We start from the raw sequence: 26,255 nt of genomic DNA on the forward strand, positions 1-26,255 counted from the left end.
TTTGTTCCTGCCCTCAGTGGCCGGCGAAGGAGCTAAGGATTTACTCCCGAAAGGATAAACAGAAGGGCTGTGCAGCCCAGCAGCAAAGGGGTAAACAGCTGTTCAGACTGACTCGGAGCAGAAAATCCTAGAGGCTTATTTTGGGCCCAGGAGCTCAGTGGTATGAACATCCCAGGCCAAGCTTGCAGTCAGTAACCGGCTGTTGAGTCTGCTCTCCAGTTAACTCTCTCTCTGCTTCTCGTTCTCCTTGAGAAGCCGTTTGTGACAGATCCACATCGCCAGCTTACCCCCGTGGCAGCAGCGTAGGGAACAGACAGTTCCACTCGTCCCTGTGCCCCCGCTGCTCCGAGCGAGGCTAGAGATGGGGATCAGAGAAAGCAGCCGCCTGGCTGTTACCAGTGGGTGGCTGCTCAGCCATCGATGTGGAATGAATTAATAATGTTAATACCTAGCTCTGGTATAGAGCACTGTCTTCCACAGGATGCAAAGGGCTTTAGTAGCATCATCACTGTTTTATAGATGGGGAAACTGAGGTTCAGAGCGGCGTGGTGCCTGGCTGAAGATGACCCAGCCAGCCAGTGTTGCCACTGCAGTGCTGTATCCACTAGGCCATGTTGCCTCCCAGTTAGGGCATCAGTTCACAGAATCATAGAATATCAGGGTTGGAAGGGACCTCAGGAGGTCATCTAGTCCAACCCCCTGCTCAAAGCAGGACCAATCCCCAATTTTTGCCCCAGATCCCTAAATGGCCCCCTCAAGAATTGAACTCACAACCCTGGGTTTAGCAGGCCAATGCTCAAACCATGAGTTTTGCCTCCCCCCGGTTCTCAGTTTGGGTTTGCAAATGGGTGTCAAGGACTCGTGGCCCCCTGGCCCTTTCCCTGTTGCTAATTGGGTGGGTGGTTGCAGCCGGATGTGGGAGACACGGTCACACATGTAGCTAGGGTGTTACCTTTGTGTGTCTCACAGTACCTAAACCCTGCGCCCTTTCTCTGTGTCTACATCTAGGAACAAAGCACGCAGGCCACACGTACGGGACGGGGGACTCTATCCTGGGAAGCAGTGACTCTGACAAAGATTTGGGGATGGTGGTGGCTCATGGGCTGAACATAAATGAGACCCTGGGGTGCATAAACTGGGGAATCTCGAGCAGGAGCAGCGAGGTTATTGTACCTCTGTGTTTGGCACTGTTGTGACCGCTGCTGGAATCCTGGGTCCAGTTCTGGTGCCCCCAGTTCAAGGAGGAGGTTGGCAAATTAGAGGTTCAGAGAAGAGCCAGGAGAGTGATGAAAGGATCAGAAAATGAATAGTGCTAGACGTAAAGAGCTCAATTGACTTAGCTTAACAAAGAGAAGGTTAAAGGGTGACTTGATTCGTCTATAAGTACTCACACGGGGAGCAAATATATAACAATGGGCTCTTCCATCTGGCAGAGAAAGGTCGCACCCGATCCCATGGCTGGAAGTTGAACCTAGACAAATTCAGGCTGGAAATAAGGTGTCAATTGTGAACGTTCAGAGTAATTAAGCACTGGAACAATTTCCCAAGGGTCGGGGTGGATTCTCCGCCACTGGACATATTTAAATCAAGATTGGATGGTTGTCGAAAAGACCTGCCCTAGGAGTTGTTGTGGGGCAGTTCTCCGGCCAACTGAGTGATCACAGTGGTCCCTTCTGGCCATGAGATCTATCAATGAATGAATTGCTCCATGCCCGCTGCCCTCCCCTGCCCCACGTCGTGACACTCACCCCGGCCTGACCCTCCCGTGCCCCATGTCCTGACCCTCACCCCAGCCTGACCCTTCCGTGCCCCACATCCTGACCCTCACCCCCGCCTGACCCTTTTCTGCGACCCCCTGACCCTCACCCCCATCTGACCCTCTCCTGCCCTACATCCTGACCCTCACCCCGGCCTGACCCTCCCATGCCCCACGTCCTGACCCTCACCCCGGCCTGACCCTCCCGTGCCCCACGTCCTGACCCTCACCCCTTTCTGACCCTCCCGCACCCACATCCTGAACCTCACCTCAGCCTGACCCTCCCCTGCTCCACGTCCTGAGCCTCACCCCGGCCTGACCCTCCCGTGCCCCATGTCCTGACCCTCTCCCCGGCCTGACCTTCCCCTGCCCCACGTCCTGATCCTCACCCCCGCCTGACCCTCCCGTGCCCCACGTCCTGATCTTCACCCCCGCCTTACCCTTCCCTGCGACCCCCTGATGCTCACCCCCATCTGACCCTCTCCTGCCCCACATCCTGACCCTCACCCCCATCTGCCCCTCCCGTGCCCCACGTCCTGACCCTCACCCCGGTCTGACCCTCCCCTGCCCCACATCCAGACCCCCACGCCTATCTGACCCTCCCCTGCCGCACGTCCTGACCCTCACCCTGGTCTGATCTTCTCTCCCTAGGAGGAACACAAGCAGCTTCACAACATGCTGGGATTCGAGGTCACCTCCATGCTGTGCGTGCCGGTCATTAGCCGGGCCACCTCCCAGGTGGTGGCCTTAGCCTGCACTTTCAACAAGCTGGGAGGAGAGAGGTGAGTCGGAGGCTCCTGGGGAGGCTGCTCCCTGGGCGCTGACAGCGGCTCCGCTCCTCACGGCTGGGCCGGGGCCCCTTCGCTGCGCCTTTGCGCGGAGCTGTGCTGACGGGACACAGATTACGGGCTGGGCCGGAGCCCAGAGCAGAGCCTGGCCCCGAGCACCTGGCAGGCTCCAGCTCTGGTCCCCGTGCACCGACCGGTCAGCATCGCTCCGTCACCTCGCTGCCGCGCCATCTCTCCCGGCCTGTGCTGGTGGCCCCTGGGCTTGATGGCTGTGAGCCCAGCTGCCTGCAGAGGAGGGCTCCTGGCTGGGGGGGACCAGCTGGCGGTTTCAGGCGGCCTCTGCCGCTCAGGCATGGGGTTCTGGCAGGCCACCCTGGTCGCCAGCACGGTGGCCTGGCTCCTGCAAACTACACGTCCCAGCATGCACTGTGCTCCACCTGAATCCAAACAGAAGGGCACGCTGGCGCTTTGCATGCTGGGCCTTGGAGTTTTTATGGCTGCACCTTTGCATGTAAGACCATGTTGGCCGTGTTCTTCTCTGTTGTGAACTCCTGGGGCTGCCGGAAGGGAGCTAGGGGGCTCCTGTAGCTGGGGGGCTGCCCTTGGCCCCCCGGTCTAATGCAGGATCGCTATGGGGGGAAGTCATCCGTTCCAGGGAGTGCTGTACGGAGGGGGATGGGGTAAAATGGGGCCCAGCCTTGGCTACCTCTCCGCCTAGCACTCCCCTGGACCCCGAACTGTTCAGGGGAGATCCCAGTGCATTCTGGGGCACTAGGACCAGGTGATGCCTCCCCTCCCACCGCCCCGCCATGAGGCCTTGGGGAAAGCTGCCAAGATCAGCCAGAAACTCCAAGCTGTGGGTGCAAGGCAGGGTCCTCGGTCCATTCAGAGAACTTGCTGGCACCAGCCCCTCCCTTCCCCTGCAGATCCTTCCCCTCCGCATCTCCCCACTCCTGTGTCTCCTCTCCTGCCCCATCCCCCTCGCCCCCTTCCCTTCCCATTTAGCTGATACCTCCTTAACAACCCCTCAAAAACACCCCATGGCACTGACATGCTGTTTGCTGCCATCCCTTAGCTGGTTTGTCCTACCCTTCCCCCATCCCGGGTCTATCAAGATTGTCAGCTCTTCGGGACAGGGACCATCTGCTGCTCACTGTATACAGCTCCTAGCGCAGAGGGGCTGAGCTTTCAACTGGCCCTGCAGCAATAACCCTGGCTAGGAACTTCCCCCAGCCAAACCCCTCTGTCTTAGCCTTGTTCAGTACCAACGCTGGCCCAGAGCTCTCTGGCGATCTTGGTGATTTGCTCTTGGCCATGAGTTACAGTGCAGGAACCACCATCAATGCACTTAGCCGTGTGCAACTTGCAGACCCTCGCCACCTCGTTCACCCTCCATCACGCCTCCCAGGACAGACAGCCCTTCCCTGCAGGGGGAACGCTTGCTTGGGAGCCAGGTGGGTAGGAGACAGGCGAGCCTGTCTAAAGCTGCCTCACGGAGTCCCCGGGCGATGCTCTGGAACTGCTCCCCATGAAGCCAGTCAGGACTCTGGGGCAGTCGCCTTTCTGTGAGCAGCCTGTCTTCAGGACACACAGCTCACACAGCTTCCACCTTCCTGGGTCTGACCTCGGAGCATTCAGCATCCTCTGCCCCTCCGTGCGCTTCCCCCCAGCGAGTCCGCTCAGGCGGGGCTCCTGCACCCCAACTTCGCAGTCAGACGTGACTCTCAGCCAGCCAGTAACACAGAAGGTTTATTAGACGACAGGAACATGGTCTAAAACAGAGCTTGCAGGTGCAGAGAACGGGACCCCTCAGCTGGGTCCATTTTGGGGGGCAGTGAGCCAGACAACCATGTCTGCACTTCACTCCATGTCCCAGCCAGCCCCAAACTGAAAACTCCCTCCAGCCCCTCCTCCTCTGGGCTTTGTTCCTTTCCTGGGCCAGGTGGTCACCTGATTCCTTTGTTCTCCAACCCTTCAGCTTTCACCTTGCATGGGGGAAGGGCCCAGGCCATCAGTTGCCAGGGAACAGGGTGTTGGCCATTGTCTGTGTCCAGACCCCTGCACACACGTGCCCTCTAGGGCTCTGCAATGATCATACACCCTTACCCCACCACCTAGATACTTAAGAACTGCATAGGGGAAACTGAGGCACCCCCACAATATTCGGAGGAAACATTAAGAACAGGCCCACTTCGTCACAAGCTGCGCCACCAATTCAGAAGTTCTTGGGGGAGGATTGCAGGGGGGGCCCCCAGACCCGGTCCCCACTCACCCCCATCCTCCTCCCTCAAGGACCCCGGGTCTGTCTTGCCCGGGGAGCCTCCCTGTCTCACCCGCCCAGTGCATGAGCTGGTGCCGCTAGGAGCCGAGCTCTTGGCAGACCTCCTGCACCAGGCCGTACGGAGACAGACTCCCCGTGCGCCGGCAGGCGGAACTGGAGTGTGCTGGGGTGCAACTCCGCTTGCCGCCATTTGGCCTGGCCGCTCGTCCATCAGTGTGGCTGGGATGTCAGCGGCCGGCGTGCAGCCGTAGCGGGACCGCTGGCCTGAGGTCGGACGGAGCTGCTGCTTCAGAGCAGCCTGGCTTTGTGGCCTGTGGAACGCTGAGCAGGTGCGAAAACCTCGGGGGAGCATTCTGCCACCCCACTGATTGGTGCCACTGGTCCAGAGGGAATCGAGCTGTCTTGAGATTGTGTAGCTGCTTCGAGGGACATTAATTAGAGCATTTGGCTGGTGTAGGGAGGGACTTGGGACTTCATTGCCTTGGGCTGTAGCTTCAGATACTGGAGGCAGAAAATTAATAGTGGGGAAGAGTGGAGGGGATTGGACTGGGGTCTTTAAGACCAGGAAGGATGGAATGAAAACCCAGCAGTCTCTCCTTCACCCCGTGAGAGGAGACCAAGGGCTCACTCGATGGAGTGAGCCGGAACATACATGTAACCCTAGCACCAGGCAAAGAAGCTCTCCATTGAGCACTGCATTGTTAACTGGTGGAACTCACTGCAGCAGGGGGCTGTGTTGCCAGATGCCCCCATGGCACATGGATGCAAAAAAGCTCCCACTCAGAATGGTGTCGTGTTCAGCTGCATGTTCCAGTGACAACACAAGGGGAAGGACACTGCAGAATTGTGCCCTGGGCCTTTACTGCCTGGTGCTTGGGACCCAAACAGGTGTAGGACAGAGGGAAGAGGTATGCTGATGATCAAAGCCTTCAGCGTCCATGCCAGGTTTGGGCGCTGTCCGAGCCAAGCACCAGCTCCAATTAAAGGCGCAGTAAAGGGTTCCCCAATCCACAGGCACAGAATCCCCCTCACTGGGTAATTCATTTCCTGAAACTTGGATTCAGAGCTTAATAATAACAGAGCAAAGCCCCGTCCCCACTGCTTGGCTGGCTGGCAGCGTGCCTGACTCAGCTCAGCCTTCACCAGGCCTCTCTTATTCAGCTGCCCCGAGCCCTCCTTCTCTGATCCCGCCAGTACCCCTGCCACCGTTTCATGGGCGAGGCCCGGTCCAGGTCAGGGTTTTGGGAAGGGGACAGGAGCAGATGAGGGCAAATCCCGGTTGACCTGAGCTGAGGCCTGATAGACTGTGTAGTAATCTTCACCCCAACCCTGCTGCGAGGTGGGTTAGTAGCCTCATTCCTGTCCTACAGCTGGGGAAACCGAGGCAGGGCAGGGGAGCTGGGCCTCGGAGCAGCGCATTGCGATCGTCCAGGAGAGAGGAGGGGAATGCGTGGTGCACTGGGGAACAGCTGCCATGTCCTGCCTCAGAGGTGGCTGCATGTCAGTGAGGTGGATCTCCTCTGGACAGGCAGCACCGGCAGGCTCCCCGGCTGAGCAGCATTGGCCGCAGGAGCCGCCGCCCGCCGTCCCTGTTCTGACCGTGCCGCTCTTCTCGCCTCAGCTACACGGAGGCCGACGAGCACAGAATCCAGCACTGCTTCTGCTACACCTCCACCGTCCTGACCAGCACACTGGCCTTCCAGAAGGAGCAGAAGCTGAAGTGCGAGTGCCAGGTAAGGGGGCAGCTCGCTCGCTTATTACGCACGGCCGCAGGGGCGTAACAGGCTGTGCCATGCGGCGGCTGCAGCCGTGCGTATGGGGAGGGGCAGCTGGCTACATCCACCTCTCGGTGGTGGTGGGGTGGCTGGACTGAGTGTCCATGCGCCGTGGGAGCGCCATGGGGCATCGAGTGGAGGTGCTGGGGCATCGCTGCACTGGGAATGCAGAGGGAATGGGGCAAGGCAGGCATTTGAGAGGGGGTTGAACCGGGCACCCACAGCAGGCTGTTCCCCAACCCTCAACCCCCTGCCAGCGTGGGGCTAGACCCCTGGGCTTTGAGCTCCACAGTGCAGGCCTCACAACTTCAGCTACGGGAGAAATTCCGCTGGCTGGTAGCAGTAGCTGGCCCTTATCCGCCGTGTTGGCCAACTTCTAGAGAGGCCTGCTCTATGGAGGAGGGTTCTCTGAAGCCAGGATCCCCTCTGGAAAAGCCTGCAAGGCTGTCAGACTGTCTCCAGCATTGTCATGCTGCGGGGCCCATAACGCCCCCTCTCCCGGAGGCCAGGATGGAGAGCAGGTCGCTGTGTTGTTGGGAGGATGTTTCACAGGTCTCCGTGTAAACTCAGGGCTGATTGTCCTATAGGCCAGGAAAGGCAGGACCAGTCCCACACATTTTGGGGGGATCCCCATCCTGATGATCGGGAGCTTCCCCTTGCTGGACATGTGGGGTTACCTACATGTGTACCCCATTAGCTGTACACTTTCCTTGGCCATATCTAAGCACCTGGCAGACATGAAGAGATGAAAGTTCTACCTGTGAAGTAGAGAAGCCTTGCCCCCAGTTTACAGTTGGGGAAACTGAGGCAAGGAGGATGAAGTGACTTATCCCAGGACTGACAATGCATGCAGGGTAGAGCCAGGAACTGTCCCCAGATCTCAAGTCCGATCCTAAACCACAAGGGAATCAGCCTCTCAGCACCTGTCTGACCCACCCACTCTGTCCTGCCCCCTGGCCGGGTCTCTGGGCTGTGCACTCAGCCTGTCAGCCAGGCGATTTTGGTCTTACTTCTGCTGGTCTCACCCTTCCCATCTGGATCTGCCCAGGATAGGATTGCCAACTTTCTAATAGCAGAAAACCGAACACCCTTGTCCCGCCCCCTGCCCTGGCCCTTCTCCAAGGCCCTGCTCCTGCTTACTCCATCCCCCCTGCCATCACTCACTCTCCCCCACCCTCACTCATTCGCTGTTTTTCACCGGGCTGGGGCAGCGGGTTGGGGTGCAGGCTGTGGGAGGGAGTTTGGGTGTAGGAGGGGGCTCTGGGCTGGGGCAGGAGGTTGGGACATGGGAGGAGGTGAGGGATGCGGGCTCTGGGTGGCACTTACCTTAGGTGGCTCCTTGAAGTGGCATCCCGTCCCTCCAGCTCCTAAGCGAAGGGGCAGCCAGGGGGCTCTGTGCATTGCCCCCATCCTTACACACCGCTGCGGAGCCAGCGCTCGGGGCGGGGGCAGCGCATGGAGCCCCCGTGGCTGCCCCTATGCCTAGGAGCCAGAGAGACATGCCGGCCACTTCCAGGAACTGCGCGGAGCCAGGCAGGAGCCTGCCAGCCCTGCACCAACTGGACTTTTAACGGCCCGGTCAGCGGTGCTGACTGGCACTGCCAGGGTCCCTTTTCGACCAGGCATTCCAGTTGAAAATGGGACACCTGGCAGCCCTAGCCCAGGGCGGGCTCATCAGCTCCGTCCCGGCTCGGTGCCAGATAGAAATGAGTCAGTTCCACTCTCTGCAGCCCTCCCCCGTCGTGGTGCCCATCACACCGCTAATTTCACCGCCTGTCATTCAGCCCCCAAGCCCGCCATGGCCTGCTGCTCTGATGGCACTAATCAGGCCGGGAGGGGCGAGTTCAGGAGCCCACACTGCCATGCTTGGCTAACTGGGACATGTGGATCTGAATTGCAAATGCCCTGGGAGGTGACCCAGAGCTGGCAGGGGAAGGCCGGCCGGCAGGAGCCTCGCTCTGCCCCCAGGGATGCAGAGAACATGGGGGATGCCCTGCCAACACCCTTGTCTGCCTACTGTCCCCTGGAGGCTCGTGGCTCTGGGGTATGTTCACAATGGCTCACTGGCCACATGCAGTAAAACAGAGACCTCTGACAACATGAGCTAGAGGAGAATCGCCTTCTCTTACTGGGGGTGGTGGGGCTTTGTCCTCCGCTCAGGACCCCAGCCATTAGAGCGTGACCCGTCCTAGCCATAGCAACAGGGGGCAGTGGTGAATACACACTTCAGCACCACCCAGCACGGGGCATGGGCACATCAGCATCGTGGTGGGGTCCCTACGCACATTGGCACCATCCAGCAGGGGGCAGCGGTCCCTACGCACATCGGCACCATCCAGCAGGGGGCAGCGGTCCCTACGCACATCGGCACCATCCAGCAGGGGGCAGGGGTCCCTACGCACATCGGCACCATCCAGCAGGGGGCAGGGGTCCATACGCACATTGGCACCATCCAGCAGGGGGCAGCGGTCCCTACGCACATCGGCACCATCCAGCAGGGGGCAGGGGTCCCTACGCACATTGGCACCATCCAGCAGGGGGCAGGGGTCCATACACACGTCAGCAGGGCAGATTCCGTATCAGTGTCCCACAAGACTAAAGCTGCCTAGTCGCGCCGAAGCATCTGGCCATGTGACGTTAGTGCCAAGCTGTTTCTTTGCCAGCGTCGCCCCGTTTCCACAGGGAGGCAGAGCTGCACACACTGACCATCGGAAGGGCTTGGAGCTAGTGCTTAGACAGGCCCAAGTCCTTTCAGGCACCACCTGCTTTGGGCATTAGGAGGAGTGAAGCGAGGAGAAGAAGGTATCTGCTGGGAGCAGATCCATGGGACAGCAGTGCCAACTGGCCGAGATCAAACTGGCTCCCCACTGTGCCAGGCGTTGCTTGGACACATTGTAAGAGACAGTTCCTGCCCTCAGGAGCTGACCGCGTAGACAAGACACAATCATTAGCCCCGGTTTACAGATGGGAAACTGAGGCACAGCAATAAAGTGACTTGTCTGGTCAGTAGCAGAGCCAGGGATTAAACCCAGATCTTTGGAGACCTAGTCCAGTGCAGCGAGCGCCCGGCGCCAGCCATTATACAAAGCGCCCGGTGCATGGGCACGCTTGCCAGGATGCAATTGCTCTCTCCCATCTCAGCAGACACCTAAAGGGAGGATTTAATTATTGTTCATACTCTCGCCTCCCCAAGAGACGGCTTCTTTGTTCAGAGGTGTTTAATAATAACACTGGCACCCGGTGATCCCGGGGCAGAGAGATGGAGCTTCCCCAGAATGGGATGGGCGGGGGCTGGGTTAGGGTCTCAGTTTGGCTGGTGCTGGGGAGTGGCCGCTCATCCCCACATGTAACAGACTTCCAGAGCTGGGGTTCTAGGAGGGTAATGGGCTGTGTGGGTAGCACTGCCCCCTAGTGGGTAGGATTTGTCCTCGCCCGCTCCGGCCGTCAGCTGGTTGGGAACTTTTTGACAAAACGTTTTTTTCATTGAACGATGCTGATTTGTCAAAACCGTTCAGGAAACCTGGTCCGTGTTGGCGAATCTCCCGGCTGGCAGCAAGTTTGAAAAAAAAAAAAAAGTTCTGAAACTGTCAAATCGTTTTGTTTCCACATTTTCAAAGCCAAACGGTCCAGTTTCCCGGTGTTTTGCTTTGACATTGAAGCTCATTCGACTGAGAAAAGGGTAAAGAAGAAACCATTGCAATCTGAAGGAAATGTTTCTTCCAACTGAGCGAAAGGAACCGCTGGGACTGACCGAAGCTGAAATTTTTTTTTTTTTTAATTTGCAAAAACGTTCGAATTTGACTTTTTGTCCACAGTCAGGTGAACACTTGCAAACTCTCGAAAATATTTCCAGGCTGGGAAAACTGTTTCCCACCCAGTTCTACACCTGCCCTGCTTCCCGGGGGCTTGGATCTGCTGCTGCTCAGGGTTAGTGAACACACCCAAGCACCCTCGTGCATGCACACACGAGGGCTGGGTCACGTGCACTTACGCGTCCTATTCTCTCGCACTATTGCATGCAACGGCATACGGCTGCATGCGGATCCGCAGGCACCCCCAGGCATACACTGGCATCCCGGTGGCGACACAATCCCTTGCACATGCAGATACCCTCATGTGTTTGCACACTGACACACCCGGGATCTCACACAGTCACACGGGCGGGCATTGGTTACGCACCTGGGCAGTTGCCTGCACCCGCTGACGTGCTCTCCTTCTCACGCTCAGCCAGGCCAACCCATGCTGACTCCTTGATAGCGTAGATGTGGCTTGCTCCAAACCCCCCCACCCGCCCACACACTCACACCTGAAAGGTAGTGACCCTCTCCTTCAGCCCCGTGCTCGGGGCACCCTCCGGTGGCACTGTGGGGCATAGCCTCATGTCATGGAGTCCCCGGGCGATGCTCTGGAACTGCTCCCCATGAAGCCAGGCAGGACTCTGGGGTAGTCGCCTTCCTGTGAGGAGCCTGTCTGCAGGACACACAGCTCACACAGCTTCCACCTTCCTGAGTCTGACCTCGGCGCATTCAGCATCCTCTGCCCCTCCGTGCACTTCCCCCAGCGAGTCCGCTCAGGCGGGGCTCCTGGGGAAGCCAGAGGGTCCTGCCCCACAATTCCGCAGTCAGACGTGACTCTCAGCCAGCCAGTAAAATAGAGGTTTATTAGACGACAGGGGGTGAGAGAACCTGGATTTGTGCAGGAAATGGCCCAACTTTATTATCATGCACATTGTGTAAAGAGTTGTCACTTTGGATGGGCTATCACCAGCAGGAGAGTGAATTTGTGTAGGGGGGTGGAGGGTGAGAAAACCTGGATTTGTGCTGGAAATGGCCCACCTGATGATCACTTTAGATAAGCTATTACCAGCAGGACAGTGGGGTGGGAGGAGGTATTTTTTCATATTCTCTGTGCATAAATAAAGTCTGCTGCAGTTTCCACGGTATGCATCCGATGAAGTGAGCTGTAGCTCACGAAAGCTCATGCTCAAATAAATTGGTTAGTCTCTAAGGTGCCACAAGTCCTCCTTTTCTTTTTGTGAATACAGACTAACACGGCTGTTACTCTGAAAAATGGTCTAACACAGAGCTTGTAGGTGCAGAGAACAGGACCCCTCAGCTGGGTCCATTTTGGGGGGCAGTGAGCCAGACAACCGGGTCTGCACTTCACTCCATGTCTCCAGCCAGCCCCAAACTGAAACTCCCTCCAGTCCCTCCTCCCCTGGGCTTTGTTCCTTTCCCGGGCCAGGAGGTCACCTGATTCCTTTGTTCTCCAACCCTTCAGCTTTCACCTTGCATGGGGGAAGGGCCCAGGCCATCAGTTGCCAGGGAACAGGGTGTCGGCCATTGTCTCTGTCCAGACCCCTGCACACACCTGCCCTCTAGGGCTCTGCAATGATCATACACCCTTATCCCACCACCTAGATACTTTAGAACTGCATAGGGGAAACTGAGGCACCCCCACACTATTCAGAGGAAACATTAAGAACAGTCCCTCTTCGTCACATCTCAGCATTACACTGGGGACCAGGAAATAACTTCACCTGTTGGGCCTAAGGCCGGACAGAGGCAATGTCTCTTCCAGAGAGGCATTGATTTCTGCCCCGAGGGATGGCCACTGCTCCCAGGGCGATGGGTGGGGGGAATTAATGGGAAGCCACAGATGTTTAGAAACCATTTGATGGTATTAACAGGAGCTGGGGGGGGGGGGGGAACCCACCAATAGAGCAAGGCTGTGGTTAAAGCAGTGACTTCCCTCACCAGTAGGACACAAAGCTTATCCCCCTTGGACGGCGTCTCTGTCCCATCACCTCCGCGTCGTCCTGCCCTCCTCTCCCCTAGCCCCTCTGAGCATTTTTCTTGTACTCCCCAGAATGCCCTGTGGGAGAGGCGGAGTGGCCTAGTGGCCCGATCACTGGATTTGGGTGGGCAGGGTCAGAAGACCTGGGTTCCACTTCTAGCTTTGTCACCGGTCCCGCTCCATGCCTCAGTTTCCCCTCCCACCCTTTGTGCAGACTGTACGCTCTCCAGGGCCAGGACTGGCTCGTGCTTTGGGTACATGCAGCACCTAGCACAGTAGGGCCCTGATCGCCACTGCTACCCTCACACCGCTGAGCTGAAGGCAGCACCCTGGGGGAGATCCCGCTCATCAGGGCCCTCAGGACACCCAGTGTTCAGGCCTGCTCCCGGCCAGGGGGTGTCAGGTGCTTGTGGACAATAACGAGGGCTAATTAGGACGCCACGTGGGGATTTATAGGAGACTGCGGAGGTCACAGGCAGGAAGAGGGAAGTGAGCTTTGGCTGGTGACTGGTCTTGAGCCCGGGGTGGGGGAGGGGAGCAGACTTGTTTAATTAACTCTAATAATGAACTCAGATAACCAGATTTCCCTTCCCCCCGCCCCCCCCCCCCCACAGGCGCTCCTGCAAGTGGCTAAGAACCTGTTTACGCACTTGGGTAGGTGGCTTTTTCTGTTCCTACAGGCCATGTACTGCTGGGGCCCGACTCACTGGTGGGCGGCTGGGCGTTCGCCTCTAGGTCTGCACATTCCTCTGGCCCAGGGTTGGTGGTGGCAGGGTGGGGGCCCGCTGGGAAGCCACATTCCTAGTGGACATGGGCCCCTATGGCAAATCCACGGCAGCCTCTCTGCGTGCGTTACACAGGGAGGGCTCACAGCCCTGTCTTCTCAGCTCCAAAATACAGCTCCCAGGGGTACAGCTAACAGAGCAGCTTCACATCCCCTGTACATGCATGCATACACACAGACAGATCCCCTGTACACACACACACAGATCCCCTGTACACACACAGACAGATCCCCTGTACACACACACACACACACAGATCCCCTGTACATGCAATGCACACACACACACAGATCCCCTGTACACACACACACAGATCCCCTGTACACACACACACACACAGATCCCCTGTACATGCAATGCATACACACACACAGATCCCCTGTACACACACAGACAGATCCCCTGTACACACACACACACACAGATCCCCTGTACACACACACACAGATCCCCTGTACACACACACACACAGAGATCCCCTGTACATGCAATGCATACACACACACAGATCCCCTGTACACACACACACAGAGATCCCCTGTACATGCAATGCATACACACACACAGATCCCCTGTACACACACAGACAGATCCCCTGTACACACACACACACAGATCCCCTGTACACACACACACAGATCCCCTGTACACACACAGACAGATCCCCTGTACACACACAGACAGATCCCCTGTACACACACAGACAGATCCCCTGTACATGCAATGCATACACACACACAGATCCCCTGTACACACACAGACAGATCCCCTGTACACACACACACAGAGAGATCCCCTGTACATGCAATGCATACACACACACAGATCCCCTGTACACACACAGACAGATCCCCTGTACACACACACACACAGAGATCCCCTGTACATGCAATGCATACACACACAGATCCCCTGTACACACACAGACAGATCCCCTGTACACACACACACACACAGATCCCCTGTACACACACACACAGATCCCCTGTACACACACACACACAGAGATCCCCTGTACATGCAATGCACACACACACACAGATCCCCTGTACACACACACACAGATCCCCTGTACATGCAATGCATACACACACACAGATCCCCTGTACACACACAGACAGATCCCCTGTACACACACACACACACAGATCCCCTGTACACACACACACAAATCCCCTGTACACACACACACAGATCCCCTGTACATGCAATGCACACACACACACAGATCCCCTGTACACACACACACAGATCCCCTGTACATGCAATGCACACACACAGACAGATCCCCTGTACACACACACACAAATCCCCTGTACACGTACACACACAAATCCCCTGTACACACACACACACAGATCCCATGTACACCCACACCCCCCGCACATGCATGCATACACACACACAGATCCTCTGTACACACACACACACACCGCCCCTCCCCCCAATATGTCACAGCCATGTCACATCACGGAGACCCAGCCCTGCACCCCGAAGACATCCCCGGCCAGCTCTCCTTCTGTCTGCCCCACAGAGCGTGGGCGCTGCCCTGCCCTGGGATCCCGAGGGAAACCCCCAGAACTAACGAATAAGGAGCCCGGTCTCCCCGGCCTTCCTGTAACGGCCGCCACCATCAGTGCCAATCCGCAGCGGGTTAGTGACCTGGGCAATGCCCAGTGCAGACTGGGCTGAGAACCGCCCGCTCCTTTCTCACGGGGGACACCCGGCGGCCATTCCGTGGGGTGTTTTCCCGTTGGCTGGCGGGGGGTTAGAAATCGCAGCTTGGGTTGTATCCACTAAGGGGCCACATGGTAATGCCGGACCAGCATCGCTGGCCTCTCTCTACAGGGACGCTCCTCTCTAGCTGGGTCCTGACCCCCCCATTCAGCCATATGGGGGGGTCACAACCCGTGGAAACCTGTTCCTGGGCCTCTGCCCTAAGGCTTTATGCTCTCTGTAGGCTGCCCTGGGAGGAGGTGAGCCCCATCTCTGTGTCATGTGCTGAACCAGCTCCCCCAGCTCTAAACATCTGGGGAGGTGTGGGTCGGCTCTGCCCTGCTCCTGACTGCACGGCCAGCCCCAAGCTCTGTAATGGGCTGGAGACCCTGGCCACCGCCTCTGTGCTTCACGAGTCAGGCCCAATTCCCATCATAACAAAGGAGAGGGTGAAGTCACAGGCTCATGTCTAACCATTAGGCCTGCCTTCCTCCGGCTAGTTAGCTGGTTAGCAGGCTGACGTCCCCTCCCCAGCTCTCGCACGGCTGTCCCCAGTTGGCTGTGTGCTCCCAGACATCCTCGGCTCCTCTCCGAGGCCGGTGGGACCCGCGAGGCACAGCGCGACACAGCTGTACACGTAGGCGGTGGAGATAAGGCCGAGACGGATTGTCGAGGGCACACGCTCCCACAAAGAGCAGGGCTCATCAGGGTGGCCCGTGCCCGGCCCCAGAGCCAGCTCCAGCAGAGACGCCGGCCGTGTGAGGCTGAGATAAATGACTGCCCGGCAGCCGGGGCTGGGTGAAGCCTGCCGGAGCGCTTGACTGGGGAAGAAGCCCAGCCCAGGGCTGGCGGCACACAGTGCTCCTCCGGTCTGGGCCCTCAAGCAGGCCACGTCCGTGTGTCCAGAGGCCTGGGGATGGAGTCAGGGCATCCGGGCCGAGTTAAAGGGCTGTACAGCGGTGTTAATTGCTAGCTCCTGCTCTCAGTGACCCCAGGGGGCTCCAAGTCACATCCTTCCGGCTTTACCCCGGTGTCATGGCGAGCAGAATCTGGCCCTTGCACCATTTATATAGCAGCTGCTTCATCCCCGGGCATCTCGCCAAGCCTCCCAGCCTGCCTGCAGAGTAAGTAAGTGGCACTGTCCCCTTGTACAGATGGGGAAACTGAGGCACGGGGCAGGGAAGTGACTCACTGTGGAGGGAGCTGGCATTGGGGTCGGGATTAGAACCCTGGCGTGTTCAGACTACAGAGCTGCAGCCTGGCATCCTAGTAATGGGTCAGGTATGGGGCTGACAGCCAGGACCTTGGCCTAACCCCATAGCTCCTGCTTTGGGGTGTCGTCGGCCCCCATGCGCCACGACCCGAGGCCACCAGCTCTGGTCACAGAGCCGTCCCTTGGAGAGGCCTCTTGCTCAGCATCAGGGGGCTCAGGCCTACAGGTGAGAGGCTCCGTGGCCCCTTGCCGGTGCCCGGAACCGCCCTGCCCCTGCCCAGGCTGCCTGGGCCTGGTCTGAGCTGCCAAACGATCCGCTTCTCCCCCCGCAGACGACGTGTCGGTGCTGCTCCAGGAGATCATCACGGAAGCCCGGAGTCTCAGCAACGCCGAAATGTGAGTGAGCGGCTGCTCTGCGCGAGGCGTTACCCTGGGGGCGGGGAGTCAGCCTGGGTGCCCCCTGCTCCCAAGGAGGCCGTGTGTGCACGCACGCTGGGATTACGCTCCTGGACCTCTTCTGCGGCTGGGACATGCGCCGGGAACAGCTGATCCTGTGGGAAAGCTGCTCCTCCCTGGTTACTTTTACAGCTCTGATCTCCGGCTCCCCGGTGTAAATCTCCCCCCTCCTCCTCCTCACGCTCACTCCCCGCGCCATGCCCCAGTCGGGCAGCAAGCCTGCAGACTTCCTGAGCGTGGAGACGGGGCCTGGTTCTCCTCTCACGTCCCCCCGGCGTGAATAGGAGCAGGTCCGGCAAAGCCAGCAGAGCTGCTGCTCCAGGCATCCCCTGCCCCGGGCTCAGGAGAAGCCAGGCCCTGCTCTCTCTGATCAGCGTGGCTCTCTCTTGGGACTGTCCTGGGCCGGATCCTGCCCAGGGCAGGGGCTCAGGGCTCAGGTCTGCACTTAGAACGCAGCTGCCCGGCTGCCTGCTCCCTCCAGCGCTTCACGAGGAACAAGGTGACGAGCACGCCGCAGTCCCGTGTAATCCTGTGCCCTGGAAAGGCAGCAAAGCTGCCCCCAAGGGGCTTGAGGGTTGCTGTCACCAGCCCTGGAGCATGCCAGGCTCACTCACCTTCTGCACAGCCGCACGGAAACCCCTACCCGAGACCCCCAGCCCCACAAAGGTACAAATACGGGGCCTGACCCTGCGCTCCCGAGGCTGGGCCTGATTCACACGGGCTTGGCCCACAGGCCAATAGCCCAAGCGGCTGCAGAGACTCGGGCTGGGCAAAACTCACCCACAAGCAGCCTACCCAGGGCGCGAGGAGAAGTGTGTTCTTTGGCTCCTGCAGCATGCAGCTTCGTGTCCCAGAGAGAGACTCCTACGGTGCAATATAATAGCTGAGAAATAGACACGATTGTGTGACTAACAACTGCAGCATAATGATGCAGATGCACAAGGGCAAGGGGCAACATTAAAGGTTCATGTCCCAGGGGGCAGAGTTAGGGGTATGTGTCCTGGGGGCTGGAGTCAAGGTTACATGGCATGCGGGCAGAGTTAAGGTTACATGGCCCAGGGGGGCACAGTTACGGTTACACACTTCCAATCTTAATTTTCTCCTTCTCAGGTGTCTGCATTTGCAAATATAACAGGAAGAGGAGTATAAATGTTTTAATGTCCATGTTTGTTTTGAGTGCAGAGGGCTAGATTACCCCCTATCCATGAGAAAAACCACAGGAAGGGACCAGGGTAGAGGACATAGGGTTGCCAATTTTGTTTGGATGTATGCCTGGAGGTTTCATAGAATCATAGAATATCAGGGTTGGAAGGGACCTCAGGAGGCCATCTAGTCCAACCCCCTGCTCAAAGCACGACCAATCCCCAACTAAATCATCCCAGCCAGGGCTTTGTCAAGTTTAGGACAGGAGGTGAAGAATACCTTGTCCAGAAGGAAGAGCCGGGGAAACTGAGGAAAGCCGAATGTCATTACCCAGCTGGAATGTTGCCAGAACTGTGGGGCTAACACTCCATGCCCCGGGATCACTGGTGACCACAGAGGCCAGGATCACGGGAATCTCTCGTCTCATGGTGGGGCGCTGGGTCAGTGAATCCAAAGGGGAGATGTGCTAACCAGAGGCCGTGGGCCTGGTCCGAAGCCGAGGGGAGTCAATCGGAGTCGTTCCGCTGCCTTGCATGGGCTTTGCCCTGTGACTGGATGGTGCTTGCTGTGGAGATCTGGCTGAGCGGCTGGTTGTCTCTTGCAGATGCTCGGTTTTCCTGCTGGACACGTTCAGCCATGAGCTGGTGGCCAAGGTGTTTGACGGGGGCGTGGTGGATGACGAGGTAAGCCCTCCCTGGCGGGCCTGGGGCTCACCAGCAGAGGGAGCTGCGGGCGGTGGCGTCGGGCCTGGAGGATGGAGCAGGCCTGAGGATGAGGTCAGGCCGAGGGGGTCAGCTGGAGCCACCCGCTCCAGACCAGGGGGGGCTGGTCATGAGGAGGAGAGCGGTCTCCATGCCAGGCCGAGGGCGCTGCTACATGAGGGCCAGGAGATGGCGACTCAGCTGGGACAGGGAGGCCGGGCGGGTGTTGGAGATGGAGCTGGAGAGGGGCAGGGTGCAAGGTAGGGAGATGGGACCGAATCCCAGGAGATGGGGATGGGAGGTGGTTCCCTGAGCCCTGGGAGGACAAGGGATTGGACAGAGATGGGCATGGGGAGGGCTGGACAGCATGGGGCCAACGTCTCGGTCAATCCTGTCCCTCAGAGCTACGAAATCCGCATCCCGGCGGATCAGGGCATTGCGGGTCACGTGGCAACGACGGGGAAGATCCTCAACATCAAGGACGCCTATTCCCACCCGCTCTTCTACCGGGGGGTGGACGACAGCACCGGCTTCCGGACCCGAAACATCCTCTGCTTCCCCATCAAGAACGAGAGCCATGGTGAGAGCCCGGGCAGTGCTGGGCATCGGGGTGCAGCTCCCCGGGTGCTGCCAGGGCACGCGGGCATTGGACACAGCACTCCCTCGATGCCGCGCCCTTGGGGTGCTGCGGTCGTCGAGGCCACACAAGGGCAAAGACCCATCAGATCCCGGCTTGATCGCCAGGGCGTAGTTTCTGACCACATGTTCTCCCAGAGCAGCTTTCCTCGAGCTGGGATCCATCGGCGGCCCCCGTGCAGCCAACTCCTCCGTGTCTCCAGCTGCCTCCGCCAGTCTCCTGGCTCCTCATTCCCAAGAGGAGCCTGGCGACGGGTCAGAGCAGCTGGAGAAGAAGGGAAGCGGAGAAGGTCGAGAAGCAGCCTCTGTATTAATTCGCCACCGGTGCTGAGGATGAGGGAGCCCCGCTCTAGTGGTGGTAGCAGGACCCCTATGGCCTGCTCGCGGCTCTGTGATCTCGGACAAGGCACGTGACAGCTCTGTGCCTCAGTTTCCCCACTTCTCAGATAACGAGCATGGAACTGACCCTTGTCACGGAGCGGGCTGTGAGAAGGGAGGAGTGAAGTTAAATTGCCCTGAGACTTGTTTAAGTGCCGCGCACTTTGGAGACCCCAGCCCTTCCCCGGGGCAGAGAGTCCCGCACCCCGAAGGATGGATGGAGTCTGATGCTCAGCCCATTGCACCCAGGTGGCAGGGTGAGCTTATGGCTAACGTACAGGGATAAGATTCAGGAGGGTGTGTTACCAACCCACTGCGATTCCCTTGGCAAGCCACTGAACTGGTGCCTCAGTTTCCCCACCTGTCACAACATCTGGGCCTGATCCCCAGCAGGCATTAACTGCCAAATCTCCATTGAAGTCAGCAACACACCAGCTGAGGATCTGGCCCATGTCTATGTAGCCACCTTACCGGGGACTTTATTGTTAGGCTTAACTAAGTGTTCCTAAGTGCTTTGAGATCCCCAGGTGGGAGGAGCCCCAGAACCTGAGCTTGGTGGAGCTTGGGAGTCCCCTGGCCCGCCGGCACCAGCAGCTGGCCAGGGATTGAATGGCATCCCTGTGCTTCGCAACAGGCCGGCTAACTCCAGTGCGCCGGACAACAGCTGGGTTTGTTAGCCCCAGCCCCGCTCTGCCGTGTCGGGCAAAATAACCTCGGTTAGTGGGTGTGATTTATTTAAAACACACAGGCCAAATCCTCTGGGCCCCCCACACCGCTGGGTCATCAAGCCGCAGGTCTAGAACCTGGGCTTTCCTACTCCAAAGCACCAGCCCCTACTACCTGAGCCACAGCAGCACCTCCTGTGGCTGGGTGTCAGCAGCAGGCTGATTTAGTCCCGGGGCTGCCACGCACACACGCCAAGCCATGCTGACTAGGCAAGTCCATCGCCAGCCCACCCCCAGTGGGCACGTTTCCGGTGCCAAGCCGCCAGGCTGTCTAGCCCCCGCAGGTGTTAGTCGTATTGCAGTGAGGCCCGAGCCAGGCCTGGGTGCTAGGGGCTGTACAGACACTGCAAATGCCAGGCCCTGCTTAGAGAGCTCACCATCAAAACGAGGATGGGGGAGCTGGCTCTGAACAGCATGGTGCTGTGCCATAGCCCTTCTGGGGCCACGGGGCTTCCAGCCCAGCACCTTACACTGGCCTGGCCCCGCCCGGCCGTGACCATCTACGGGGGGGCAAGTGGCAGCCCCCACGTTAACACCCTCTATGCCAGGTCATCCCCCCTGCAGTGGGATCACGCCCTGGCCCTCCTGTGGGCAGCCAGGTGGCCTCTGCCCTTCCCCTGTGGGACTGGAGGGCGGCACGGGCTGCCCTCGGGGCTCTGTCATATTGGTGAGTCAAACCACCCAGTGCGAGCGGCCCAGCGATGCTGCCGTTAAACGCCCCCCACCGGTGCCGCTAGCAGCCGGTCGGTCCCTGCCGCCTCTCCCGACCTGGGTCCTGCTATCCCCATGCCTGTGGGCATGTCGCCCTCTAGTACCAGCCCCACTATGGCAGCCTGGCGCTGACTGGGCGGTGTGGGAGAGGCGGGCCCTGCAGGTCCCTGGTTCGATTCCCTGCCAGTGGCCGTAGAGTGTCTGCAAACAGCCAGGGGGAGCAAATCCTCAGGTCACGTAGTGGCGCCCCCCACTCAATTTCAGTCCTCCCCGGCTCCCCCAAAAGCCGGTTTGCTTAACCCTTCGCTGGCCTCCCCGCCAATCCCTGTGAGATGCACAGTGCCCCACCAGGGACACACTCTCCCTCCCCTGCCCTCTGGCCAGGCACCCCATTGTTGGCTTCACGCAGGGCTTTGACCTTTCCTCCCAACTCAACTTGCTCGCCCAGTGCTGGGAATTGTGGGTCGCTGGAGTGGGAGGCAGGAGGGACTGGCTCCCCCTCCCCCAGCCCTGCCCCCTCTGGACCAGCATCCTGGACAGACCCATGCCGGAATATGGCTGGGAGTCCAGGGCGGCCGGGTTTCCCTGTGTGTCGGCCCCGGCCCCGGGCGCCGGTACACTGGGCTCTCGCTGCTCTTCCAGAGGTCATCGGGGTGGCGGAGCTGGTCAACAAGATTAACGGGCCTTGGTTCAGCAAGTTCGACGAGGACCTGGCCACGGCTTTCTCCATCTACTGCGGGATCAGCATCGCCCACGTAAGCGGCGGGGAGGGAGGGGGGGCTGCCTCGTGTGGGTGGGTCCAGCGCCCTCAGGAGGAGGGGTGGATTCCCATACCGGGCTCTCAGTGGCTCGGGCACTGGCCCATCCTTGGAAGCTGCCGAGCTCCCCAAGTCCCTTTCGCTGAGAAGAGGTGGATGCAGTGAGTCGGGAAAGGCTGGGGACCCAGCGACACCGCAGCAGCGTCTGCCTCCCCGCCCCAACCCTGACGTTTTCAGACCGGCTGCCCTCTACGGAGCGTTCCAGGCAGCTGTCAGCACAGAGTGGGGTGAGCCCTGGGCCCCCCGGGTCTAACTTCTCCCTGCGACTGGACACCAGACTCTTCTTCCCTTCCTGTCCCAAGTGGTTGTGTGGCTCCACACTGCCTGTCGGGTTCCACCCCAGGGGCAGCCGCATTTCAGCTGCACATGGAGAGGGGAGCGTAGTTCCAGGTAGCGAGCAGAGCCCCAAATAACGCTGGGTCATTGGTGAATCTTGTCGCCTCTCGGCACCCTTGGGGAAGTGGAAGGCGATGCCCGGCCATGTGCGCGTGAGTTCAGGTCGGGGGAGTGGGGGGCTGGAGCTCAGGCGCGCCCCAGTGCTGCGTGCCTTAGGCCTAAGGAGACTGAAGGGCTTGAGTTCCTGGAAAGACTCATGCTGAGCGCACGGGGCGGGGGCTCAGGCCCCGGGAGAGCCAAGGGCAGCAGAAGCATGTCCGCCCGGGGCTCTGACCACCCTCTGCTTCCCTCCTCTCCAGTCGCTGCTCTACAAGAAGGTCCACGAAGCCCAGTACCGAAGCCATGTGGCCAACGAAATGATGATGTACCACATGAAGGTCAGGGGGTGGGGGGCTCCCAGGGAATGGGGCCGAGGCGGCTGGGGGCGTGGGGCTGGCTGTCACTGTCTCCGCAGCACTGAGCCGTGAGTGGGGATGGGTGACGCCATGGGTGTCTAGCTCATCTTCCTTCTCGTTCCCCCCCGGAGGGGCCAGTCTGCGCTCCCCGGCCTACAGGCTGCTGCACACTCAACGTTACTACCTTGCTCCGCCCCAGAGCTGGCTGCATTTTAGGGGCAAACTCTGGATTTGCCCCAGTGTAACCGGGTCACAGCCTCTGACTATCCCGATGGGTCAGCAGTGCACTGATTACCCCAATGGCACTAACTGGCCCCCACGTTGACAGGCTCCACAGAGAGGCCGGGGGCAGCATGGGCCGTGGTGCGGGAACCCTCTTGCCTCCGGGTCAGATCATGGCGCCAGTCCCGCCGCTGCCCAGGCTGTACCTGGTGGACAGAGGAGCCTGGCACAGGGCTGACAGGGCAGCACTGCGCGCCCGTGCCCGGCTGAATGCGGCCTGTGTCTGCAGCTCCTCCGCCAGGCCCCGGCTTTGGCCCCCGGCGTTCACAGCCCTTCCTGGGGCTTCCCTTGCAGGTCTCAGACGAGGAATACAAAAAGCTGCTCAGCGACGGGATCTGCCCCGTGGAAAGCATCGATTATCGCTTCGCCGATTTCACCTACACGCCGCGCTCGCTGCCCGAGGACGACACGCCCATGGTCAGTGCCCACGGGGCCGGCGTCTAGGGCCTGCCCGTCCCTGAGAGGGGGATGAGCCAGGGGTTAGGGGCTAGCCTAGGGTGCCCAAAGTGTGGGTCTCTGCCACAGCCTGCATGGGCGGATCACTCTGTGCCTCCAGTGTCTGTAACCCTGGGCCGCCTCCGAGGGGTGCTTGGAGAAATCCGGGAGGTATCTGATGCTACGGTGATGGGTTCTAAGTAGGTACCTGAGACAGCCTGGGCTAGGATCCAGCTCTGGCTTGGGGCGTCTGTCCGCCAAGGAGCTGCATTCGCCTTTGTTTAACACGGGTGCCCCGCGCTCCAATCCCACCTTGGGTCCAAGGCGTTGATACGATTTCCTGGCATCACTGGCTGCCCCCCCTTGGTGGAGAGTTTGTGCCGTATGTGGCTGCTGCCCTCAAGGAACGCCGAGAGGGGTGCAGCGGGTCATCTCCATTCCCAGCCGGGCCCCCTCAGCGCCAGCCCCCTGCCAGGTGTGTCCGGGAGCAGCCTCTCAGCCAGCTCTCCGCTCCCTTTCCCTCCGCAGGCCATCCTGAGCATGCTGCAGGACATGAACTTCATTAACAACTACAAAATGGATCGCCAGACGCTAGCCAGGTGGGCTCACTCGCGGCTCGGCATGGAGGCTTGGCTGCACTGGGAGCCAAGCGTCCGGGGCGGGGGAGAGGTTGTGACCAGCAGGGGGTGCTCTTGCCCAGCACTTCGGTACCAGGTAGGCCCCGGATTAGGACTGAAGCCGGAGAAGAGGAAATACCCGGATGGAGACACGCGTTGGGCAGCCGCAGGGCGTCAGGGTGTTACAGAGACTGGGGGGTGGGGGGGTCGTTCAGGGCAGGGGAGAGCAAAGCACCTAGCACGCACTTGGCTCAGTACAGGTAACGGATAATGGCGGGGCGGGGACTGGGAGCCAGGATTCCTGAGTTCTGTTCCTGGCCCTGGCACGTCACTCTGCCCATCTGTAAAGCGAGGCCAAGGATCCTGACCTGTCTCCCTGTGAGGCTTAATGGAGTGGTGTGTGTGCAGCTCTTTGAGATCCTCGGCCGGGAAGGGGGTGGAGCAGGGCAGGGGCACAGGCACAGGAGGAGGTGGACAGCCCACAAACTAGCAAGCCCCTGGCCAAAGGAGTCAGGGCCAGGAAATAACAGAGGGTGGCCCTGCGTAAACAGCCTCCCCGTCCAGCTCATGCTCCTACCCCGGGCATCTGAGCCCACGCATGCTCACAGGTACACAGACCCACAGATCCACGCACACTCACAGATCCACGGACACACAGATCCATGCACACTCACGGGTATACAGACCCACAGATCCACGCACGCTCACAGGTACACAGACCCACAGATCCACGCACACTCACAGATCCACAGATACACAGATCCACGCACACTCACGGGTACACAGACCCACAGATCCGCGCACACTCACAGATCCACGGACACACAGATCCACGCACACTCACGGGTACACAGACCCACAGATCCGCGCATGCTCACAGGTACACGGATACACTGATTCACGCACACTCACAGACCCATGGACACACAGATCCATGCACACTCACAGGTATACAGACCCACAGATCCGCGCACACTCACAGACCCATGGACACACAGATCCATGCACACTCACAGATCCATGGACACACAGATCCACGCACACTCACGGGTACACAGACCCACAGATCCACGCACACTCACAGATCCACGGACACACAGATCCACGCACACTCACGGGTATACAGACCCACAGATCCACACACACTCACAGATCCACGGACACACAGATCCGCGCACGCTCACAGGTACACGGACACACAGATCCACGCACACTCACAGATCCACGGACACACAGATCCACGCACACTCACGGGTATACAGACCCACAGATCCGCGCACACTCACAGATCCACGCACACTCACAGATCCACGGACACACAGATCCATGCACACTCACGGGTACACAGACCCACAGATCCGCGCACGCTCACAGGTACACAGACACACAGATCCACACACACTCACAGATCCACGGACACACAGATCCACGCACACTCACAGGTTCAGGCATGTGCATGCACACGCCTGTGACACGGCAAGGCGCTGCAGAGCCAGTTGTGCCCAGGGCTTGTGAGCACAGCAGGACCCGTGATAAATACACTAGAAGCAAGAGGAAGACAAAGACAGGTTTGGCCTGTTACTCAATGAGGGGGCGGGGTTTGTGGGAACAATAACAGAAAATGTGGAAATGGCAGAGGTGCTAAAAGACTTTTTGTTTCAGTTTTCACCAGAAAGGTGAGTAGCCATTGGGCGTCTAACCTAGTGAATGCCAGGCAAAATGAGGTAGGATCAGAGGCTACCTGATGAAATGCATCCTAGAATACTCCAGGAGCTGAATGAGGACATATCTGAGCCATTAGCGATTATCTCTGAAAAGTCATGGAAAACAGGAGTGATTCCAGAGGACTGGAAAAGGGCAAAAATAATGCCCATCTATAAAAAGGGAAATAAGGACAACCCAGGGAATTACAGACCAGTCAGCTTAACTTCTGTACCCGGAAAGATAATAGAGCAAATAATTAAGCAATCAATTTGCAAACACCTAGCAGATAATAAGGTGATAAGTAACAGCGTGGATTTGCCAAGAACAAATCATGTTAACCAACCTGATAGCTTTCTTTGACAGGGTAACAAGGCTTGTGGAGAGTGGGGAGGCGGTAGACGTGGTATATCTTGACTTTAGTAAAGCTTTTGGGAATGTCTCGCATGACCTTCTCATAAACAAACTAGGGAAATGCTTCCTAGCTGGAGCTCCTATAAGGTGGATGCATAACTGGTTGGAAAACCCGTTCTCAGAGAGTAGTTATCAGTGGTTCACAGTCATGCTGGAAGGGCATAACCAGTGGGGTCCCACAGGGATCAGTTCTGGGTCCGGTTCTGCTCAATATCTTCATCAATGATTTAGATAATGGCATAGAGAGTATACTTGTAAAGTTTGTGGACGATACCAAGCCGGGAGGGGTTACAAGTGCTTTGGAGGATAGGATTTAAATTAAAAATGATCTGGACAA

General features: G+C 58.8%; 1 protein-coding gene across 2 annotated transcripts in view; it reads left to right on the plus strand.

Moving 5' to 3' along the window:
* The window catches only part of PDE2A (phosphodiesterase 2A), a 361,885-nt gene that overhangs the window by 319,809 nt on the left and 15,821 nt on the right, over positions 1-26,255 (plus strand). For both annotated transcript variants that reach the window (XM_073333785.1, XM_073333795.1), the window contains 10 exons: positions 2,408-2,538; positions 6,447-6,558; positions 13,011-13,050; positions 16,443-16,506; positions 18,314-18,392; positions 18,813-18,990; positions 21,503-21,615; positions 22,374-22,451; positions 23,046-23,168; positions 23,715-23,785. In XM_073333785.1, the coding sequence (XP_073189886.1) occupies positions 2,408-2,538; positions 6,447-6,558; positions 13,011-13,050; positions 16,443-16,506; positions 18,314-18,392; positions 18,813-18,990; positions 21,503-21,615; positions 22,374-22,451; positions 23,046-23,168; positions 23,715-23,785 (989 nt within the window). The remainder of the gene's footprint in view (positions 1-2,407; positions 2,539-6,446; positions 6,559-13,010; positions 13,051-16,442; positions 16,507-18,313; positions 18,393-18,812; positions 18,991-21,502; positions 21,616-22,373; positions 22,452-23,045; positions 23,169-23,714; positions 23,786-26,255) is intronic.

This window comes from Lepidochelys kempii, chromosome 1, assembly GCF_965140265.1.
Source record: "Lepidochelys kempii isolate rLepKem1 chromosome 1, rLepKem1.hap2, whole genome shotgun sequence".
NCBI lineage: Eukaryota > Metazoa > Chordata > Testudines > Cheloniidae > Lepidochelys > Lepidochelys kempii.